At 69.6% G+C, this 19,574-nt stretch overlaps 1 protein-coding gene across 5 annotated transcripts in view; it reads right to left on the bottom strand.

Annotated features, from left to right (window-relative positions):
• Positions 1-10,480: 10,480 nt before the first annotated feature.
• Positions 10,481-19,574, bottom strand: part of GLI1 (GLI family zinc finger 1) — a 46,097-nt gene continuing 37,003 nt past the window's right edge. For 4 of the 5 annotated variants that reach the window (XM_044995753.1, XM_044995751.1, XM_044995752.1 and 1 more), the window contains 6 exons: positions 19,232-19,372; positions 18,829-18,978; positions 18,415-18,579; positions 15,997-16,245; positions 15,495-15,774; positions 10,481-13,652 (listed from right to left, as the gene is read on the bottom strand). In XM_044995753.1, the coding sequence (XP_044851688.1) occupies positions 11,509-13,652; positions 15,495-15,774; positions 15,997-16,245; positions 18,415-18,579; positions 18,829-18,978; positions 19,232-19,372 (3,129 nt within the window). In that variant the 3' untranslated portion in view covers positions 10,481-11,508. The remainder of the gene's footprint in view (positions 13,653-15,494; positions 15,775-15,996; positions 16,246-18,414; positions 18,580-18,828; positions 18,979-19,231; positions 19,373-19,574) is intronic. The other variant, XM_044995755.1, reaches the window with a different exon arrangement.

The raw sequence follows: 19,574 nt of genomic DNA, 5'->3' as shown, positions 1-19,574 counted from the left end.
GATGCGGGTCAGGAGTGAGGGGCACCGGCAGAGCTTGGGGGGGAGCCCAGGGCCGGGCTAGCAGGGGCTGCGGGTCGGGAGTGAGGGGCACCGGCAGAGCTGGGGGGGGAGCCCAGGGCCGGGCTAGCAGGGGCTGCGGGTCGGGAGTGAGGGGCACCGGCAGAGCTGGGGGAACCCAGGGCTGGGCTGGCAGGGGGCTGCGGGTCGGGAGTGAGGGGCACCGGCAGAGCTGAGGGGGGAACCCAGGGTCGGGCTGGCAGGGGCTGCGGGTCGGGAGTGAGGGGCACCGGCAGAGCTGTGCGGGGGGGAGCCCAGGGCTGGGCTGGCAGGGGCTGTGGGTCGGGAGTGAGGGGCACCGGCAGAGCTGGGGGAACCCAGGGCTGGGCTGGCAGGGGCTGCGGGTCGGGAGTGAGGGGCACCGGCAGAGCTGGGGGAACCCAGGGCTGGGCTGGCAGGGGCTGCGGGTCGGGAGTGAGGGGCACCAGTAGCTGGGCCAGTCCCTGCCCCGTGGGTTCGTTACGCTCTGGATCCCAGCGGCTCCCCTGCCCTGGCGCTGGGCCTATGTCAGCGTGTGGGGCCCAGGTGCCCCCAGGAGGGGCCGAGGGCAGGCGGGTCCCTCGCAGGCGCTGAGCACACGGGGCCGGACCGGGCCAGCAGCCGGAGACGCGGCCGCAGCACTCGCAGGCCGCACACCCCCAGCGGGCGCTCGCTGGAGCGCAGAGAAGGGGCCGTTTCCTGCCCCGCTCGCTGACTCAGTTCCCGCCCCCGCCCTGCCGGGGACCCCGTGGGAACAGGGGGGCTCCCCAGGGCGGGCAGGGGGTGGGAGCTGAATGCTCCCAGGCCTGGCCCCTGACGCAGCCCGGGGCACAGGGGCCTGTGGAAACCCTGCGCTGGGCTGCCAGCCCCACGTCAGCGCCCAGGGGCGGGGCAGGGAACAGGCTGGCTCAGGGGCAGCGTGGGGCAGGCTCGTCCCCTGGCACTGAGACCAGCCGGGATGGGGTAAATACCACCCCCATCACCACCGCTTTCCCCTGAGGCTGGGGGCTGCCTGGCCCCGGTGGGGGGGGAGGTTCAGCGCCTTCCCGGTGCCCCCCGGGCCCAGGCAGCCAGAGCTGGAGGGGAGCGGAGAGCTGGAGCCAGCCCATCATACGGGCGTCTGGGCTGCATGTGCCGGTGCCCTCGCTGCCCCCCCTGCATGCACCGGCCCGGGGGGGGCAGCTCCCTTGGAACCCATCTGGTGTCCTGGCCCCGACCCCCCAGACAGCGGGTCCCAGACCTGGCCCCGTGGCCAGAGCTCCTACCCGCCCAGGAATGGGGGAGGACCCCCAGGAACAGCCCGGGGGGGCACCAGAGCCGAGCGGAGGGCAGCAGACATGGGGCCCTGCAGTCCCACACGCCGTCACACGCACAGACACGCCGTCACACGCAGGCACAGACACGTATGCACATCACACAAAGTCACACACACGTATGCACACCACACACAGATGCACAACACACGCAGTCACACACACGTATGCACACCATGCATGGATGCACAGCACACACACGTATGCACACCACACACAGATGCACAACACACGCAGTCACACACACGCAGTCAGAGGCCCAAATGCACAACAACACGCACACGCAGGCACTGGGCCGGAGGAGGGGGGCTCAGGGCTGGGCAGGGGGGCGGCGCTGGGCTGTGGTTTCACACACTCACATGGGGGGAGTCAGAGGCAGCTGCCAAACCCAGGGACCCACCTGGGCATCGGGGTAACTCTAGTCAGAGTCTTGGACAGCTGGGGAGTGTGCAGACTCCACACCCCTCCCCCAGCCCTGCAGGTGCCCCTCACTCCCGACCTGCAGCCCCTGCTAGCCCAGCCCTGGGCTCCCCACCCCCAGCTCTGCCGGTGCCCCTCACTCCCGACCCGCAGCCCCTGCTAGCCCAGCCCTGGGCTCCCCACCCCCAGCTCTGCCGGTGCCCCTCACTCCCGACCCGCAGCCCCTGCTAGCCCAGCCTACTGGGGACAGTGGGGGCTGGGGCCATCAAGTCGGGGTGTTGCCCCAAGCGGGGCAGGAGGGGAGCAGGGACCCGGCGCCCCTTCCCGCAGGGCCCGGCTCGGTGCAGGTTCCCCACGCAGCCGGGCTCCCGGGCACACGGCCCAGCCTGGCGCCCCCGGGCCAGCCCCACCCCATCAGGTGCCTTTGAAGATGTGTGCAGGGTGGTACCTGTACGAGGCAGGTACCCGCTGAGATACCAGCCGCAGCCTCCACCCCGGCTCAGCAGCCCAGCCCCGTCCATCACGCAGCCCGGGCGCCGCCAGCTTCCCCGGGCAGCCGGGCTGGGCAGGGCGCCCAGGAAGTCGGATGTGACAGAGACTTGGCAGCATGTTACATCTCAAATGAGAGAGGCTGGGCCCAGGACTCCTGGGTTCTATCCCCAGCTCTGGAGGGGAGTGGGGGCTAGTGGTTAGAGCGGGGGAGGAGGAATCAGGACTCCTGGGTTCTAGCCCCAGCTCTGCCCCGACTCGCTGTGTGACCTGGGGTGACTCCCTCCCTTTCTGGGCCTCAGTTTCCCCATCTGTAGCCAGAGGCCAGTGATCGGGCCTGGGAGGACCCAGAGCAGAGGGTGCATGGCAGAGCCGCAGGCAGGGGGCTAGTGGCCCAGCCACCCAGGAGCCCAATATCCCACCCCAGGGCCCTTGGACCGTCCAGCCCACCGGGGCCGCACTGCTCTGGGGGCACGAGTTGGGCCCCCGGTACGCTGCCCTGCCCCCCACCCCACCTCCACAAGGGGGATGGGCCCAGGAGCCCAGGGACCAGGACCCACCTCCCGAGGGCCCCCAGGAGCGAGGGGGCGACACCCCGTAGCCAGAAAACTACCAGCAAAGAGCGACTGCTGGGCAAGAGCATGTACAGCAACCCTGACACACACACACCGCGCACAACTGCCTGACACCTCGCACAACTACCACGCACAACCACCTGACACACACACACACAGTGCACAGCAACCCAGACACACACACACCGTGCACAACCACCTGACACACCTTGCACAACTGCCATGCACAACCACCTGACACACACACACACTGTGCACAACCATCTGACACACACACACACCGTGCACAACCGCCTGACACACCTCACAAAACTGCCATGCACAACCACCTGACACACACATACCGTGCACAGCCCTGACACCCACCCACCATGCACAACCACCTCACGCACCTCGTACAACTGCCATGCACAACCACCTGATACACACACACACACCCCGTGCACAACCGCCTGACACATCTCGCACAACTGCCACGCACAACCGCCTGACACACACACACCATGCACAGCAACCCTGACACACGCACACTGTGCACAACCACCTGACACACCTCGCACAACTGCCATGCACAACCACTTGACACACACACTGTGCACAACCGCCTGACACCTCGCACAACTGCCATGCACAACCACCTGACACACACACACACTATGCACAGCCCTGACACACACACACACCATGCACAACCACCTGACACACCTCGCACAACTGCCACAGACAACCACCTGACACACACACACACACATCATGCACAACCACCTGACACACCTCGCACAACTGCCACGCACAACCACCTGACACACACACACAACCATGCACAACCACCTGATGTACACACACCACACATAACCCTGACACACACACACACACACACACACACACTGCACACACCACACACCCCTCCCCACTGCAATTCCCCCCAGCAGGCACATGGACGGGGGTAAAACTCCCCCAGTGAGCGACCCCGACCCAGCCCCAGGGTCACCAGCCCTGTGCCCCCAAGACCCTCAGAGCGAAGGAGGAATCTGACTCTGCTTCCCCCCACGTCACTAATTAATTTGCTAATTAATAAACACAATCAGCAAAGCCAACCACCCCACTCCACTCCCAGCCCCCCAGCCGGTCCCCCCTCTGATCCCAGCCCCCCAGCCAGCCCCCCACTCCACTCCCAGCCCCCCAGCCAGCCCCCCCTCTGATCCCAGCCCCCCAGCCGGTCCCCCCTCTGATCCCAGCCCCCCAGCCAGCCCCCCACTCCACTCCCAGCCCCCCAGCCGGTCCCCCCTCTGATCCCAGCCCCCGAGCCAGCCCCCCACTCCACTCCCAGCCCCCCCCCCCTGCTCCGATCCCTGCCCCACAAATCGCCCCTCAGCCCAGCCCCCCAACTAGCCCCCGAGCCCCGGCTCAACTCCTGTCACCCAGCCCCGGGGGGCAGAGCCCGGCCGCTTCCTCACCGCGTCTCCCGCGGGGCTCCGGGGCCACGGTGCGGGGCTGCCGCCGGCTCCGCGGGCTGAGTGCGGGGCGCCCCGGGGCCGCTGCCCGGACCCGCCCCGACGGCGGGGGGCGGGATTCGGGCGGGGCGGGGAGGGAGCGGCCCGGGGTGTCCGCTCCCCGCAAGGGGGCCGGGGGGCAGTAAGGGGGGGCGCTGGGGTCACCCCATTCAGGCATTGGGGGGCAGGGAGCACCCCAGGAGTACAGGCCATGGGGGAGGGGCGGGGAGCAGGCAGTGGGGGGGAGAAAGCCAGGACAGGGCGCACCCCTCCCCCTCCCCGCCCCCCCCCGGACCCCCCTCCCCCCCGAGGCCAGAACAGAGTCCACTAGCCACTCACATGGCCCCTGGCAGGGCCGCCGTTGCGGTGATCTCGGGTGTGTCACTTCCCCTCTCGCTGCCTCAGTTTCCCCCCGCTTGCCCTGAAGCCAGCCCCCTCGGACCCTTCCCGCTGCCTCGCTCACCGGGGCAGGTTGGGCCCTGGGCCCAAGTGGGGATGGCAGGAGACGGAGCAGGGCAGAGCGGACGGGGTTAATCTTCATCCCGGGAGCCTATTGGCTGAGAGGCCGTGAAGGGTGTGGTGGGGATTTTGCCACAGCCCAGGCAGGCCGTGACATCATCATCAGGGCTATGACATCATCCCCGCCCATGACATCAGAGCAGGAGCCCCTCCCTTTCTCTCAGCTGTTAGCGCGCCCTGCTGCCCCCTGGCGCTCCTAGGCCGGGCTGGCGTTAGCTGGGCCTGGGGTGCCCAGGCCTGGGGACCATGGCACGGGCATCGTGGGAGGAGGGACCCAGCCGTGGGCAGATCCCCCCCCCCCCCGGGAGCTCAGCCTGTTTCTTCCAGATGCCCTCCCCCCCCACGGGCTTTGGGGAACGCCTCCCCCCCAGCAGCACCCCTCACTTGGACGGCTTCGCCCTCTGGCCCCACCCCACCCAGCCCCGGGAGGTCCCGGATACCTGGGTTCTAACCCTCCCTCTGCCACTGGCTCCCTGCGTGACCCTGGGCGTGTGGCTCGGTTCCCCCAGTTGTAGGAGAGGGGGTGATGCCTGCAGGACGCGACTGGCACAGGCTGGGGGCTCTGAGATCTTCCCATTACTGGGACTTTCCAGCCCAGAGCGGGGCCAGGAAGCGGCCAGGCACCGTCCCAGTGAGGGACCCTCCAGTTCCCCCCACCCAGGGACAGCCTCCCCCCCACGCCGCACTGGGGGGCAGCTTCTAGACGGAGTGTCCAGTGTGGGGGGGTGTCGAGTGGGGAGAGTCCAGCTGCCACTTTGAGAGCGGGAAGTGGGAGTGAAAATTCTGCACCAGGGACGTGAGTCACCAGTGGGCGCTTCTGTGTCATCAACACTCCGCTCGTCCAGCAGCATTGTCCCGGCATGGACTAAGGGGGGGCTGCGGCTCGGGAGTGAGGGGCACCGGCAGAGCTGGGGGGAGCCCAGGGCCGGGCTAGCAGGGGCTGCGGGTCGGGAGTGAGGGGCCACGGCAGAGCTAGAGGGAGCCCAAGGCTGGGCTAGCAGGGGCTGCGGGGCGGGAGTGAGGGGCACCAGCAGACCTGGGGGGAGCCCAGGGCCGGGCTAGCAGGGGCTGCGGGTCGGGAGTGAGGGGCACCAGCAGACCTGGGGGGAGCCCAGGGCTGGGCTAGCAGGGGCTGCGGGTCGGGAGTGAGGGGCACCAGCAGACCTGGGGGGAGCCCAGGGCTGGGCTAGCAGGGGCTGCGGGTCGGGAGTGAGGGGCACCAGCAGAGCTGGGGCGGGGAGCCCAGGGCTGGGCCAGCAGGGGCTGCGGGTCGGGAGTGAGGGGCACCAGCAGACCTGGGGGGAGCCCAGGGCTGGGCTAGCAGGGGCTGCGGGTCGGGAGTGAGGGGCACCAGCAGACCTGGGGGGAGCCCAGGGCTGGGCTAGCAGGGGCTGCGGGTCGGGAGTGAGGGGCACCAGCAGACCTGGGGGGAGCCCAGGGCTGGGCTAGCAGGGGCTGCGGGTCAGGAGTGAGGGGCACTGGTAGACCTGGGGGAGGGGGGCGGGGGGAGATTTTCACATCCTTTGCCTGACTTACCTGAGTCTCAGCCCGGCATCTTCCTTAGAACAGTCACTGAACCAACCTCAGAAACCCCCCCCGGCCTGCATCCCCCCCCACACCTGAGGGGGGCACCGGGAGTTACCAGAACATTTGTTTGCTGATAAAACTCTCCACCCGCCCAGGGGATCTGGGAAGTGACGCCTGAACCAGCGGGTGAGTCAGTGCAGCTGCCTCAGCTCCAGATGCCCTGACACCCAGCCCCCCCTGCTCTGACCACTAGACCCCACTCCCCTCCCAGAGCCAGGGGACGAACCCAGGCGTCCTGGCTCCCAGCCCCCCTGCTCTGACCACTGGGCCCCGCTCCCCTCCCAGAGCCAGGGGAAGAACCCAGGCGTCCTGGCTCCCAGCCCCCCTGCTCCGACCACTGGGCCCCGCTCCCCTCCCAGAGCTGGGGGGAGAACCCAGGCGTCCTGGCTCCTAGCCCCCCCTGCTCCGACCACTGGGCCCCGCTCCCCTCCCAGAGCCGGGGGGAGAACCCAGGCGTCCTGGCTCCCAGCCCGCCCTGCTCCGACCACTGGACCCCACTCCCCTCCCAGAGCCAGGGGGAGAACCCAGGCATGCTGGCTCCCAGCCCCCCACTGTAACCATGTAAAACGCCGTCACCACCCATCTGCTTTGCTCCCCCTGCCCCGTGTGCCGGCCCCTCTCCCCACATCCTGTCCCGGAGCCCCCCAGAGCTGCAGGCCCCCGCGAAAGGGAGCGAGCGGTGGGCGGTGCCCCCGCCGGCGCATCCTGTGCTGATTAACCCCCCCGCACGGCTTCCTCGAGGGCGGGGGGCTGTCCCGGCTCAGCCCCCAAACCTCCCAGTCCGGCTCTTCTGGGAGTTCTGTGATTAGGGCCCTGGCTCCCGTTTGAGCGAGTTTCCCCCTCCCCCCGTAACGCCCCCTGCCCTGGGGGGAGGCTGGGAGCTCAGTCGCTGCAGCCTGTTCCCCCCCCAGCAGCCGGGGGGGTGTCAGTGCCCATGGGGGGGCTGGGGGACCCGTACTGACCAGGTGCAGGCTGAGCCCCCTGCTCCGCTCTCGGGTGCCTGCCGCTCCCAAACGAGCCCCCCCCCTTCGTTCCTCAGAGCCCCCCAACTCTGGGGGGCACCAGCCCAGCAAGAGATGTGGGGCCCCAGCACGTCGGGGGCCCTGAGCTCGGGGCCCGGGACAATTGTTCCCCCTTCCCCACCGTCAGGCCTGTGGCCTGTGGCCTGGGACGCCAGAGGAACCCCCCAAAGCCTCCCCCAGCGAGGGGCCTGCCCCACAAGCCAGTGCCCGCGGCAGCAGCCTGAGCTGGGCCCCAGCTATGGGGGTTGGGGGGGGCTGAGGGACCCTCTGATGGGCCCCGGGTCTGTGCAAAGGGTGGGGCGTCCCCCCACCTGCCCCTGCCAACGAGGTTCCCCCCCCAAAAGGGCCCCAGCCCCTAAAGTCGTTCCCCAGAGCAAGGGACTGGCCTGAGGAGCCCCCCCCCCAAGACCCCCCTGGGAGTGGGACCAGGCCCACCCGCCAAACCCTGCTCCACCCAGCCCAGACGGGGCCGGGGGGTGTCCTGTCCCCTCAGCCCCCCTGGCTGGGGTCTGGCCAAGGGGCAGAGGGCCGGGCGCTCTGGGGCAGGGGCGCGGGGGGAGGCTGGGCTGATGTCAGCCCCCCCCCCCCGATGTTCCCAGGGCGAGGGGGGCAGGCAGTGGAGTGAAATCCAGGAGCTTCCCAGACGGGTGGGGGGAGGCCCAGATCCCGGTGACCTCACACTGCCCGGGGGCCAGGGCCGGGTGGGGGCGTCCGCACCATGTGCCATGAGAAAACTACGCTCCTGTGAGGGGCGGGGACGCAGCCGGGGAGGGAGCCGGGGGGCTCGTAGGGGGCCAGCCAATCCCCCTGGCCCAGGAACGTCGCCCCGGAAGGGTTTAGGGGAGTCCAGCAGCAGAGAGCCCCTGCCCCCCCCTGCCCAGCGCCCACGCACGGGGGGCTGCTGCCGGGACTCTGGCTGGGGGGGGGCAGCGCCCCCATCTCGGCTGGGGGCCTGGTTCCCAGGGGCGGGGGCTGCGTCTCGCTTGGTGTCTGACCAGCCCTGGCACAGCGAGGCCGGGGCCCGGGGCCGAGCCCCCAGCTGCCTTTGCGACGTGATGGCACAAGGGGAGGATTTCGTCCGGCAGCCCCGCCCCTGCTGAGCCCCCGGCCCCCAGAAAGCCACGGCTGGATGGGACCCGGGGCAGCCCCCCCGGCCCCAGAGGCCTGGGGTCGGGGGAAGCCACAGTGGGGGAGGATCCAGGGGCTGGGGCTTGTTAGCAGCACATCCAGGGTGCCCCCCCCCCCGGCCCTATGGGCAGGGACTGTGGGACTCACCCCACATCGAACCAGGGGGTCGCCCCCAGCAGCCACCTGGCCCATGGAGCTTGTCAATGCTGCCCTGACGAAGGCTTCACCCCCCAGCTCCTGCCCTGACGGTGTGGGGGGGAAACGTTCCCTCCTGACGCCAGCCCCGAACCCTGGCAGTCCAGAGCCCCTGTCGTTGCTGCCCCTGTTCCCACCCAGCTGCAATGGGGCCAGCCCCTAGCGAGGGCGTGTGATGCTCACCCGGGGCCATCCACCCCCGCTCCCCCCAGGGCTGTGCAACCCCGCGGCATGGTGCCATCTCCCGGAGGAGCTGAGGCCTCGGTGGCCTCCTGCAGCGTGGAGTCCCGCAGGTGAACCGCGCCTTGCGCCACAAGCAGTCCCTTTGCCCTGGGCTGTGGCACAGTCTCCTCTCTCCGCTGGGGGAATGATTTGACACTGGATCATGGGGCTGAGCTGAAGGGTGCATGTGAGTTTGGTGAGCTCGGCGAGCCAGGACACCCTAGATACACTGGGCCGTCGGGGGCCCCTTCTCCAGCGCTGGGCCGTAGCGATTGTTCGTCATTTGGGCCGTTTCTGCGCGGGTCCAACGTGGGAACAGACTCGATGCACCCATGGGAGAGGGGGTTTGCCGCCACGCCGCCTCCAGCCCTCGGCTGCTGGGCTTTTAGCCCGGATGGCACAAGCCACCTGGAGAGCGGCGTTCGCCGGAACATCCTGCGGCGTTTAGCATCTTGCCTGGGGTCTGGGCAGCGCCCGGCCCGGCGGGGCCCTGATCTCGGTCGGGGTCTGGGCAGCGCCCGGCACGACGGGGCCCTGATCTCGGTTGGGGTCTGGGCCGCGCCCGGCGCGACGGGGCCCTGATCTCGGCCGGGGTCTGGGCAGCGCCCGGCGCGGCGGGGCCCTGATCTCGGTCGGGGTCTGGGCCGCGCCCGGCGCGACGGGGCCCTGATCTCGGTCGGGGTCTGGGCAGCGCCCGGCCCGGCGGGGCCCTGATCTCGGTCGGGGTCTGGGCAGCGCCCGGCGCGACGGGGCCCTGATCTCGGCCGGGGTCTGGGCCGCGCCCGGCGCGACGGGGCCCTGATCTCGGTCGGGGTCTGGGCAGCGCCCGGCCCGGGGGGGCCCTGATCTCAGTCGGGGTCTGGGCAGCGCCCGGCACGACGGGGCCCTGATCTCGGTCGGGGTCTGGGCAGCGCCCGGCACGACGGGGCCCTGATCTCGGTCGGGGTCTGGGCAGCGCCCGGCACGACGGGGCCCTGATCTCGGGTAGGGTCTGGGCAGCGCCCGGCACGACGGGGGCCTGATCTCGGTCGGGGTCTGGGCAGCGCCCGGCACGACGGGGCCCTGATCTCGGTCGGGGTCTGGGCAGCGCCCGGCCCGGCGGGGCCCTGATCTCGGTCGGGGTCTGGGCAGCGCCCGGCCCGGCGGGGCCCTGATCTCGGTCGGGGTCTGGGCAGCGCCCGGCCCGGCGGGGCCCTGATCTCGGTCAGGGTCTGGGCAGCGCCCGGCCCGGCGGGGCCCTGATCTCGGTCGGGGTCTGGGCAGCGCCCGGCACGACGGGGCCCTGATCTCGGTCGGGGTCTGGGCAGCGCCCGGCACGACGGGGCCCTGATCTCGGTCGGGGTCTGGGCAGCGCCCGGCACGATGGGGCCCTGATCTCGGTCGGGGTCTGGGCAGCGCCGGGCACAACGGGGCCCCGATCCTTTGGCTTCTAGCTGCTCCAGGACCAGAAATCAACAACAATTTCACTCCCCTGAGGAATTTTTTGTTTAATGATTAGTTCGTATTGGAATTTTTTGTTGCTAGCAAACAGAGGCCGGCGCTTGACAGGTACAAAACCCCACGGGCGCGTATAGATACTATGTACAGAGCTGCGCCGGGGCCGCGCCGGGCACCAGGAGTCGGATTTTGGCCATTCCCCCGCCAGCCTGTCCAGCAGATCTCCTGCCCCGGTGGGCGGGAGCCGGCAGCGCCCGCCTGTCGCTCAGACCAAACGCAGCGAACGAGACGACGGGTTTTTTAAAAATTATTTTTCTTTGGTTTTTCAGTTTTAAGTTAAGACTTTGCTGCGAGCCCCTCCCCCGCCGTGCCACTGGAGGGGGGGCAGAGGCGGAATGGGGGGGGGGTAAATTGCAGCAGACCCTGGCCCAGAGAAGGGACGATAGGATGGGGCGGTCTGTGGACGGGCTACGCATGCAGCATCTGATGGGAGAAGGGCCCTGGCATGGGGGCAGCCTGGCACAGGGACGGAGGGCACTGGGCACTGCAGTCTGGTGGGGGCTGCCCCCCCCCATGGCCTGTCACCGCCTTCCTGGCCAGCCCAGGGCAGTCTCAGGGGCTTGAAGGGGCTCCAGATGCCCTGCCCTCGAGGCTCCCCCACCCCACAGCCTGGGGATCATGCAGCTGCCTCTGGGGTGGGGCGCGCAGCTGCTTATAACGGGCCCTCCCCCTCCCTCCTGCCCTGGAAAGACTCGAGGCCCCCACGAGGGGAGTGGGATGGGGGTGGGAGATCTCCCAGGACGGCCCCCTGAGGGCCTGGGGGAGCTGCCCTGCGGCTGCAGAGGGGAGCAGAGGCTCGTCCTGTTCCGACAAAGCCCATAGGGATGGGGGGCTGGAAGGCCGGAGGAGGGATGGACAGATGGACGGCCGGACAGTGGGTGGCTGCTGAATCGCCGGGAGCATCCCATGCCCATGGGGGGCCCCTTCTCCCGGGTGTGGGGCGCTGGGCAGCCCGTCGAGGGGGGCCTCTCCTGCCCGCTGGCGCTGGGGGCCCGGGGAGGGCGCGGGCGCCTCAGGACAGGGTGTTGAGGAAGTGGTTCTCCCCCGCCAGCGAGCTCAGCATGGAGCTCATGTCTCCCACGGCCATGTTGGGGGGCCCGGGCGGGGGCAGCCGGGCGGGGCTCAGGCCCGGGGGCTCCGGGTCGTCCAGGATGGCCGTGAAGTGCAGGTGCGTGTTCTCCAGGTCCAGCGAGTCCAGGCTGCTGGAGACCTGCCCCTCCGGCGCCAGGTAGGGGAAGGAGTCGGGCTTGAGGCGCTCCAGGCCGGGGGCGAAGGGCCGGCCGGGATCCTGGCCCCCGCAGCTGCCCGGCTGGTGCCCCTGGGCGCCCTTCCCCGGCCCCGGGTAGAAGAGCAGGGCCGGCTCGGCGGGGCCCTCGGGCGGGGCGTGCAGGGGGGGCAGCCGCAGCAGCCGGCGGGGACTGGCCTCGGGGGGCTCGCAGGCGGGGCTGCCCACGTAGCCCAGGCTCTGCTGCCTGCTCGGGGGCCTGGGCCCGCCAGGCGGGTGGGGCACCAGCTCGGGCCGGAAGCACTGGCTGGCCGGGGGCTGGTCCTCGGGCGGGCCCAGGGGGGGCCCTGGCTTGGCCGGGTAGCCGGCATACTTGGGGCTGAGGTACGGCTGGGGCGCCGGGGGGTGCCGCAGGGGCTCCCCGCCCAGCCCCATCAGGAGGTCCCCGGCCTTCGGGGGGGGCTGCGGCTGCTCCCCCCACATCAGCGCCTGCTGGGACTGCACGTAATTCCGCACCATCAGCTCCTTGGCCTGCAGCATGGGGGTCTGGGGCCGCCTGCCCGGGGGGGTCATGGCGAAGCAGGAGCCCTGCTGGGGCTCGGCCTGGTACCCGCTGCCGGGGGCGGCCGCCATGGCCCTGGGCTGGCCGAAGGGAGCTGCTGGCGGCTGCGGCACGTTCTGGCAGGGGGTCAGCGCCGGCGCCGGCAGCTGCTGCTCGGCTTTGATCTGCAGCTGGCTGAGCTCGCCAAACTGCTGCCCGCCGGCGAACCCGCCCGGGTGGCACATGCCCATGTGCTTGGGCTGCGGCTCGCAGGCACCCGGAGTCGGGTACTGGTGGTGGCAGTGCCGGCTGCCCAGCGGGCTGGGCACCAGGGGGTTCATCTCCAGGCTCGCCGGGGCGGCCTCGTCCCAGGGCGCTAGGATGCTGGCATCGGGCGGGCGCATGCCCTGGAAGTGCTGGGTCACCTGGCACTGGGGGAGGGAGTAATCGGGCTGCCCCAGGCCCCCCTGCAGCTCCCCGTGGGCCCCGGGGCTCAGCTGCATGCCCCCCATGGTCCTGTGGGCGCCGATATAGGCACCCTCCCCCTGCAGCTCCATGCCCGGCCCCTGGCACTGGAAGCCCTGCTCCGGGTAGCCCAGGTACTGCTCCAGCTCCCCGGGCCCCTCCATGGCCACGCTCTCCAGGAAGACGTTCTCGCTGATGCTGGGCGGGCGAGGGGAGAAGAGGTGGCGCTGCAGGCTGGCGTCGGTGCCCCCGAGGGGCTGCAGGCCGGCCCGGCTCAGGGCCGGCGCGCTCACGTTACCCAGGCTCGTGAAGCGCTGCACGTTGGGCGCGGCGTGCGGCTCGGCCGCCGTCCGGGCGGGGTCGCTGGCCCGCCGGGTGCCGTGCCCGGGCGCCAGGTGCGGGTGGAGGCTGTAGCCGGGGTACTCGGTGGTGCCGTGCCGCCGCAGCGAGCCGTTGGCCAGGAAGGATGGCCCGGCTGGGCCCGGGTAGTCCCCGGGGAACCCCGTCCTGCCAGCCAGGGCCGCCCGCTCCATGCTGGGCAACGGGGTGGGCGGGGGGCCGCCGGTGGCCGCGGCGTACTTGGCTTTGAGGTGGTACTGCTGGGCCGGCGTCAGGCCCGGCAGCCCCCCGCAGTGGCTGGCCTCGCTGGAGCGCCGGGAGGCGTCGGGGGAGATGGGGTCGTAGGCGTCGGCCAGGCCCAGGCTGTTGGGGAGCCCCCCCGGCCCCTCGGCGGCCCGCGGGTAGGGCGAGGCCAGCGAGGAGCGGCGGCTGACGGTGTAGGCCGAGCTGACGGTGCTGGTGGTGCTGGCCCGGCGCTCGCTCGCCGGCGGCGCGGAGGCCAGGTCGCTGGCGGAGAGCTCCAGGACGCGGCGGTGGGAGGCCGCGGGGGGTGGGCCGCACAGGCTGGGCATCTCCCCGGCGGGGCCTGCAAAGGCGGCGGGGTGGGGGGGGCGGGTTACTGCAGGGACGGGAACGGGCCTGGCTCCCAGGGCACAGGCCCAGCACCTGCGGGGTGGGGAAGGATGGGGGGGGAGTTGGGCCAAAAGCCAAGGCACGGGGGCAGCTGGGAGGTGCAGGTGCATGTTGCTGGCCAGGGGGTCAGGTGTGGGGGGGTAACTGAGGGGGGTGCAGGTGGTTGGGAGTAGCTGGGGGGGTTGCAGGTGGCTGGGTGTATCTGGGGGGGTTGCAGGTGGCTGAGGCGACTGAGGGGGTGCAGATGGCTGGGAGTAGCTGGGGGGGGTTGCAGGTGCCTGGGGGCGGCTGGGGGCGCAGGTGGCTGGGGGTATCTGGGGGGATTGCAGGTGGCTGAGGGCCCTGGGGGGGTGCAGATGGCTGGGGGTGTGTGGGGGGGTGCAGATGGCTGGGGCTGCAGGTGGCTGGGGGTATCTGGGGGGGTTGCAGGTGGCTGAGGGGACTGGGGGGGTGCAGATGGCTGGGGGTGTGTGTGGGGGGGGTCCGGATCTAAACTCTTGTTCTGTAACTGAGCTGGCGTCGAGCTGGCTGCGGGGTCCTTCACCCTCCCCCTGGGGCTGGCTGCTCCCCATTCCTTTTATCCCCAGGGCAGTGGGGGGGCTGGTCTCATCTCAGAGACCCCTAGTGGCCCTCTGGGAGGCTGGACCCACCTGCCCCAGCCCTGTGCCCTGCCAGAGGCACAAGCCCCCGCAGTCCCCATCTGGCCCCACTCACTGGAACCTCCCCGAGCCTGTCCACCCGGCGCCATGCAGCCACCTCTGGGGTGGGGCACGGCAGCTGTTTATACCAAGAGCCCTCCTCCAGGCCCGAGGTGCAGCTGCCTCTGGGGCCGGGGGCAGAGAATGTGTCCGATTGAATGGCAGGGGCGGGGACATGGAGGGGTGGGGGGCAGAGCAGAAATACTGAGCTCTGAATGTGGCCGGGACCCCGAGCTCAGTGCAGCTCCGGTTCATGTCTTAGCTGTAAGACAAGACCAGTGGGAGCACAGCGCCCCCTAGTGCCGTGCCAGGGCCCTGGGACCAATGCAGCCTGAGGGGGAGAGCGCCCCCTGCTGAGCCCCCCGCCCTGCTCCCTACAGCACAGCGCCCCCTAGTGCCGTGCCAGGGCCCTGGGACCAACGCAGCCTGAGGGGGAGAGCGCCCCCTGCTGAGCCCCCCGCCCTGCTCCCTACAGCACAGCGCCCCCTAGTGCCGTGCCAGGGCCCTGGGACCAATGCAGCCTGAGGGGGAGAGCGCCCCCTGCTGAGCCCCCCCCCACTCCCTACAGCACAGCGCCCCCTAGTGCCGTGCCAGGGCCCTGGGACCAACACAGCCCGACGGGACAGCGCCCCCTGCTGAGCCCCCCGCCCTGCACCCAACAGCACAGCGCCCCCAAGTGCCCTGCCAGGGCCCTGGGACCAACGCAGCCTGAGGGGGAGAGCGCCCCCTGCTGAGCCCCCCGCCCTGCTCCCTACAGCACAGCGCCCCCTAGTGCCGTGCCAGGGCCCTGGGACCAATGCAGCCTGAGGGGGAGAGCGCCCCCTGCTGAGCCCCCCCCCACTCCCTACAGCACAGCGCCCCCTAGTGCCATGCCAGGGCCCTGGGACCAACGCAGCCTGACGGGGAAAGCGCCCCCTGCTGAGCCCCCCGCTCCCTACAGCACAGCGCCCCCTAGTGCCGCAATGGGGCCAGCGCTGGCTGCCAGGGGAGAGCGCCCCCCGTTGAGCCCCCGATCCGCTCCCGGCACCCCCTTCCTGCCCAGGGTGGTTTCCCGCCCCAGCCCTCGCTGGCCTGGCCCTGCCCGGCCGAGGGCTCACCGGTGCCAGGGATGGCCGGCAGCTTCAGGCCCTTGCCGGGCGGGGGCTTCCGCAGCTGCTTGAACTTGTCGATGCGGAGGTTCTCCAGGCGGCGCAGGGCCGAGAGCCCCGAGGCGCCCATGGGCTCCCCCGGGGGGGGGTCCTCCAGCGTGGACAGGTCCTCGAAGCTGCCGCCCGGGTTGGCGTTCATCTCCACCCCGCTGTCGTTGTTGTTGGCGCTGCCGAGGGGCGAGCGCTCGCTGCTGCAGGACGACTGCCCGCCGGGACTGGGCTGGGGCTTCTGGGGAGACAGGGACCGGAGGGGAGGTGCCGGCCCCTCATTAGCCACAGCCTCCGGGGCACCCCCTGGCCGCACGCCAACCCCCCGCAGCTCAGGCAGTGAGGAATTCCCTCCCCCCGCAGCCCAGAATCCAACCCCCCCATGGCAGGGCCTCGTCCTGTAGCATGGCAGCCCGGAGCCCCCTGTGCCCAATTTGCCCCCCTGCCCCACCCCGCTCCGTACCAAGGTGGCCTCAGGCACCATCAGCTTCCCCTCGTCCTTCCTGCCCTCGCCGGGGCAGCCTCCCTCCTTCTCCTGCTTCATGTCTGCGGGGGCCCCCAGGGCAGCCAGCGCCCGGCTCAGCACCATGTCGCCCCGATGCTTCTTGGTGACGTGGGCGTCGGGGCCGTGCACCGTCTTGACGTGCTTGCGCAGGGAGCTGGGGTCCGTGTAGCGCTTGGTGCAGCCGGGGATCTTGCAGACGTACGGCTTCTGCATGGGGGGGGGCGAGATGGGGGGGTTAGCTCAGCCCGGGAGACAGCCCCATGGGCACCTCTGGGCGTGGAGAGCTGCCCGCTGGGGAAAGACCACCTCAGATTCCACCTGATTCCAAAGCCAGGGGTGCCAACCCCAGGGGAGGCCGGGCACCGACACGGGAGGGGGCCGTACTGGGGGGCATGGAACGTGCCCTGTCGGGAACAGAGGCATTGCCAGACCCGGGGTCCAGCCAGCCCAGGTTCCTGACTGTGCCGGGGGGGGACTGGGCAGCAGCAGCCGGGGATCAATCCCCCTGAAGTGTGAGGCTGGCTTCAGCCGCGTGGCACCGGGGGGCAAATCCCGGAACAGCTGGAGGGTCTTGCTCCAGAGCGGGAGCTCGTGGGGCAGGGACGGGTCTTTGCTCTGGGTCCAGCCGCTGCTGGACTAGGGCCTGGGAGTGGCTGGCTCTCCTGGAATCGACACCTCCCCATCTGTTATTGTCAAGTGTCAGAGGGGAGCCGTTAGTCCTAGCTGCACTGTGAGCTCCCTGGAAGAAAACGCCACCCACAGCCGAGAGTGAGCAGCTCCTATTGTCCAGCCTAAAGAAAACCCTGAGTCATCAGTTTACCGGGAAACAAATCTCCTGTTCTCCCTTCAGCCATTGTACTTTCTCTACAAAACCCCCTACCTCTGCCCAAGTCAGTGTTCTGATGCCTGGACCCAAACGCTGCATCAGTTCCACTGGGCTCCATCGGGCTGGGGGCTCTGCCTGGCTCCCGCACTCAGGACCCTGAGCTCCCACCCGCACCCGGGAACCCCGACCAGGTCAAGCCTCCTGGAGTGGGTGAGATTCCCCCTCCCCCCGTTTTCTTTTGCACTGCAGGTATGAACCATTAACAATGCAACTGTCCTATTGCTCCTTTGGGTGGGTGTCACTAGTTTCACTAAATAACTTTTACGGTTAAGCTGGTTGCGTCTCATTCGCTGAACTTCACCTTTTGTGTTTTTAGCTTCCCTATTCACTCTGCAGCAACGCTCCTGTTACCTAAGCTAAAGATCCCTGCAGCGCCCAGAATCCTGTGGGGTTTGCTCATCAAGTGGGTTACTACAGTACAGTGTGTGTGTGTGTGTGTGTGTGTGTGTGTGTTTACAGAACCCCCCCCCCGAGTAACCCTAATCAATGAGCGTACCCCCAAGTAACGGGCACATCTGGTAACGGGGGGGGGGTGTCCTACCTCCTTGGCAGGGGGTGACATGGGGGTGCCTCTTGTTGGCATGGGGGAAACAGGCTGTACCATTATGGATTGGGGGTGAGGGGGGAGTGTACCTCGTTGGGGTGGGGGGAATGGGCCATTCCATGTGGGGTGCAGGGGTATGTTGCTGGAATGGGGAGAGCAGGCTGTACCATCTTGGGTCGGGGGCTGTACCTCGCCAGAGTGGGGAGAGCGGGCTGTACCATGTTGGGTGCAGGGGTGTGCCTCGCTGGAATGGGGAGAGCAGGCTGTACCATGTCGGGTGAGGGGTGTATCTTGTTGGAGTGGGGGGAGCAGGCTGTACCATGTCGGGTGGGGGGTGCACCTTTGTAGCCCACGAAAGCTTATGCTCAGATAAATGTGTTAGTCTCTAAGGTGCCACAAGTGCTCCTGTTCTTTTTGCGGATACAGACTAACCCGGCTGCTACTCTGAAACTTGTTGGGGGGGGGGGAGTGGACTGTACCATGTCGAGTCGGGGGGCGTACCTCATTGGAGTGGGGGGAGCAGGCCGTACCATGTCAGGTGGGGGAGTGTACCTCACTGGAGTGGGGAGACCAGGCTGTACCATGTCAAGTGGGGGGGCCTACCTCATTGGAGTGGGGGGAGCGGGCCGTACCATGTCAGGGGGGCATACCTCGTTGGAGTGAGGGGAGCAGGCTGTACCATGTTGGGTGGGGGGGCTTACCTCATTGGAGTGGGGGGAGCGGGCCGTACCATGTTGGGGGGGCGTACCTCGTTGGAGTGGGGGGAGCAGGCTGTACCATATTGGGTGGGGGGCGTACCTCGTTGGAGTGGGGGGAGCGGGCCGTACCATGTTGGGGGGGCGTATCTCGTTGGAGTGGGGGGAGTGGGCCGTACCATGTCGGGTGGGGGGTGTACCTCATTGGAGTGGGGGGAGCGGGCTGTACCATGTCGGGTGGGGGGGCGTACCTCGTTGGAGTGGGTGCGGTTCTGGTGCTTGGCGCGGTCCGAGGCGTTGGAGAAGGCCTTGTTGCAGCCCTCGTGCTCGCAGACATACGGCTTCTCGCCCGTGTGCGACCGCAGGTGGGTCTTGAGGTTCTCCAGGCGTGAGTAGGCCTTGTGACAGCCCTCGAACTGCGCAGAGAGCTGTGAGAGAGACGCCACCCCCTGCTGCCCTGCGGGGCATCCACAGCCCCCCCAGGACATACACGCCGACCCCACCTCTACTCTGACACCCCCGAGCAAAGAACCTTCACCCCCCTGCACCCAGAGCACAGTCGCGGATCCCCCCCAGGATCTGCACCCAGAGCCCGACACCTGGGGGGAGGAGAGTCCCACCCCCGCCCGGCTGGCGTGTCTGGCCTGCGCCCGGCTCACACTCACCGTGCACTTGTGAGGCTTCTCGCCCGTGTGCCGCCGCATGTGCACCACCAGCATGTACTGCGCCTTGAAGGGCCGCTGCTCCCGTGAGCACTCCAGCCAGTGGCACACAAACTCCTTCTTCTCCCCGTGGATGTGCTCGTTGTTAATGTGCTGTGGGGGCGGAGCAGGGTGTGGGTCAGGGGGGGCACCCAGCCAGCAGCCCCCAGGCCTCTGCAGAGATGGCTTCCAGGACTGGTTCAGGGGCACAGTGGTGATAGGCAGGGGGCTGCGGGTCGGGAGTGAGGGGCACCGGCAGAGCTGGGGGTGGGGAGCCCAGGGCTGGGCCAGCAGGGGCTGCAGGTCGGGGTTGATCCCGCGACGGGCTCGGGGGGGGGGGGGGTCCGAGCCGGCGTCCCCGACTCACGTGCACCAGCTGCTCCTGGGTGTCGAACTCTTTGCTGCACCCCTCCCAGTGGCAGTTGGTCTCGTACACGGCCTCTGCCTCCTGCTTCCCGTCCTCCTTCTCCAGCTCCTCCCGGGGCTCCAGCATCCCCAGCAGGGGGTCCTAGGGCAGGGGGGGCACCGCCGGGTCAGCGCACGCACCCGCCAGCCGAGAGAGGCTGGGCCCCGGGGAGGGGGTCACCGGCGGGCAGACCCCCCCCCCGTGCTCATACCAGCAGCGCCCCCTGTGGGTGACGGGCGACGTGGCTGGGTTGGGGTGTCTGGGCCCAGCGGGGGAGTGGGAGCTTGGGGCAGCCTCCTGCCGG

This window comes from Mauremys mutica, chromosome 20 (genome assembly GCF_020497125.1).
Source record: "Mauremys mutica isolate MM-2020 ecotype Southern chromosome 20, ASM2049712v1, whole genome shotgun sequence".
NCBI classification, from domain to species: Eukaryota; Metazoa; Chordata; order Testudines; family Geoemydidae; genus Mauremys; species Mauremys mutica.
Note: the sequence above shows the minus strand (reverse complement) of the source record. Positions and strands in the feature narration are given on the sequence as shown.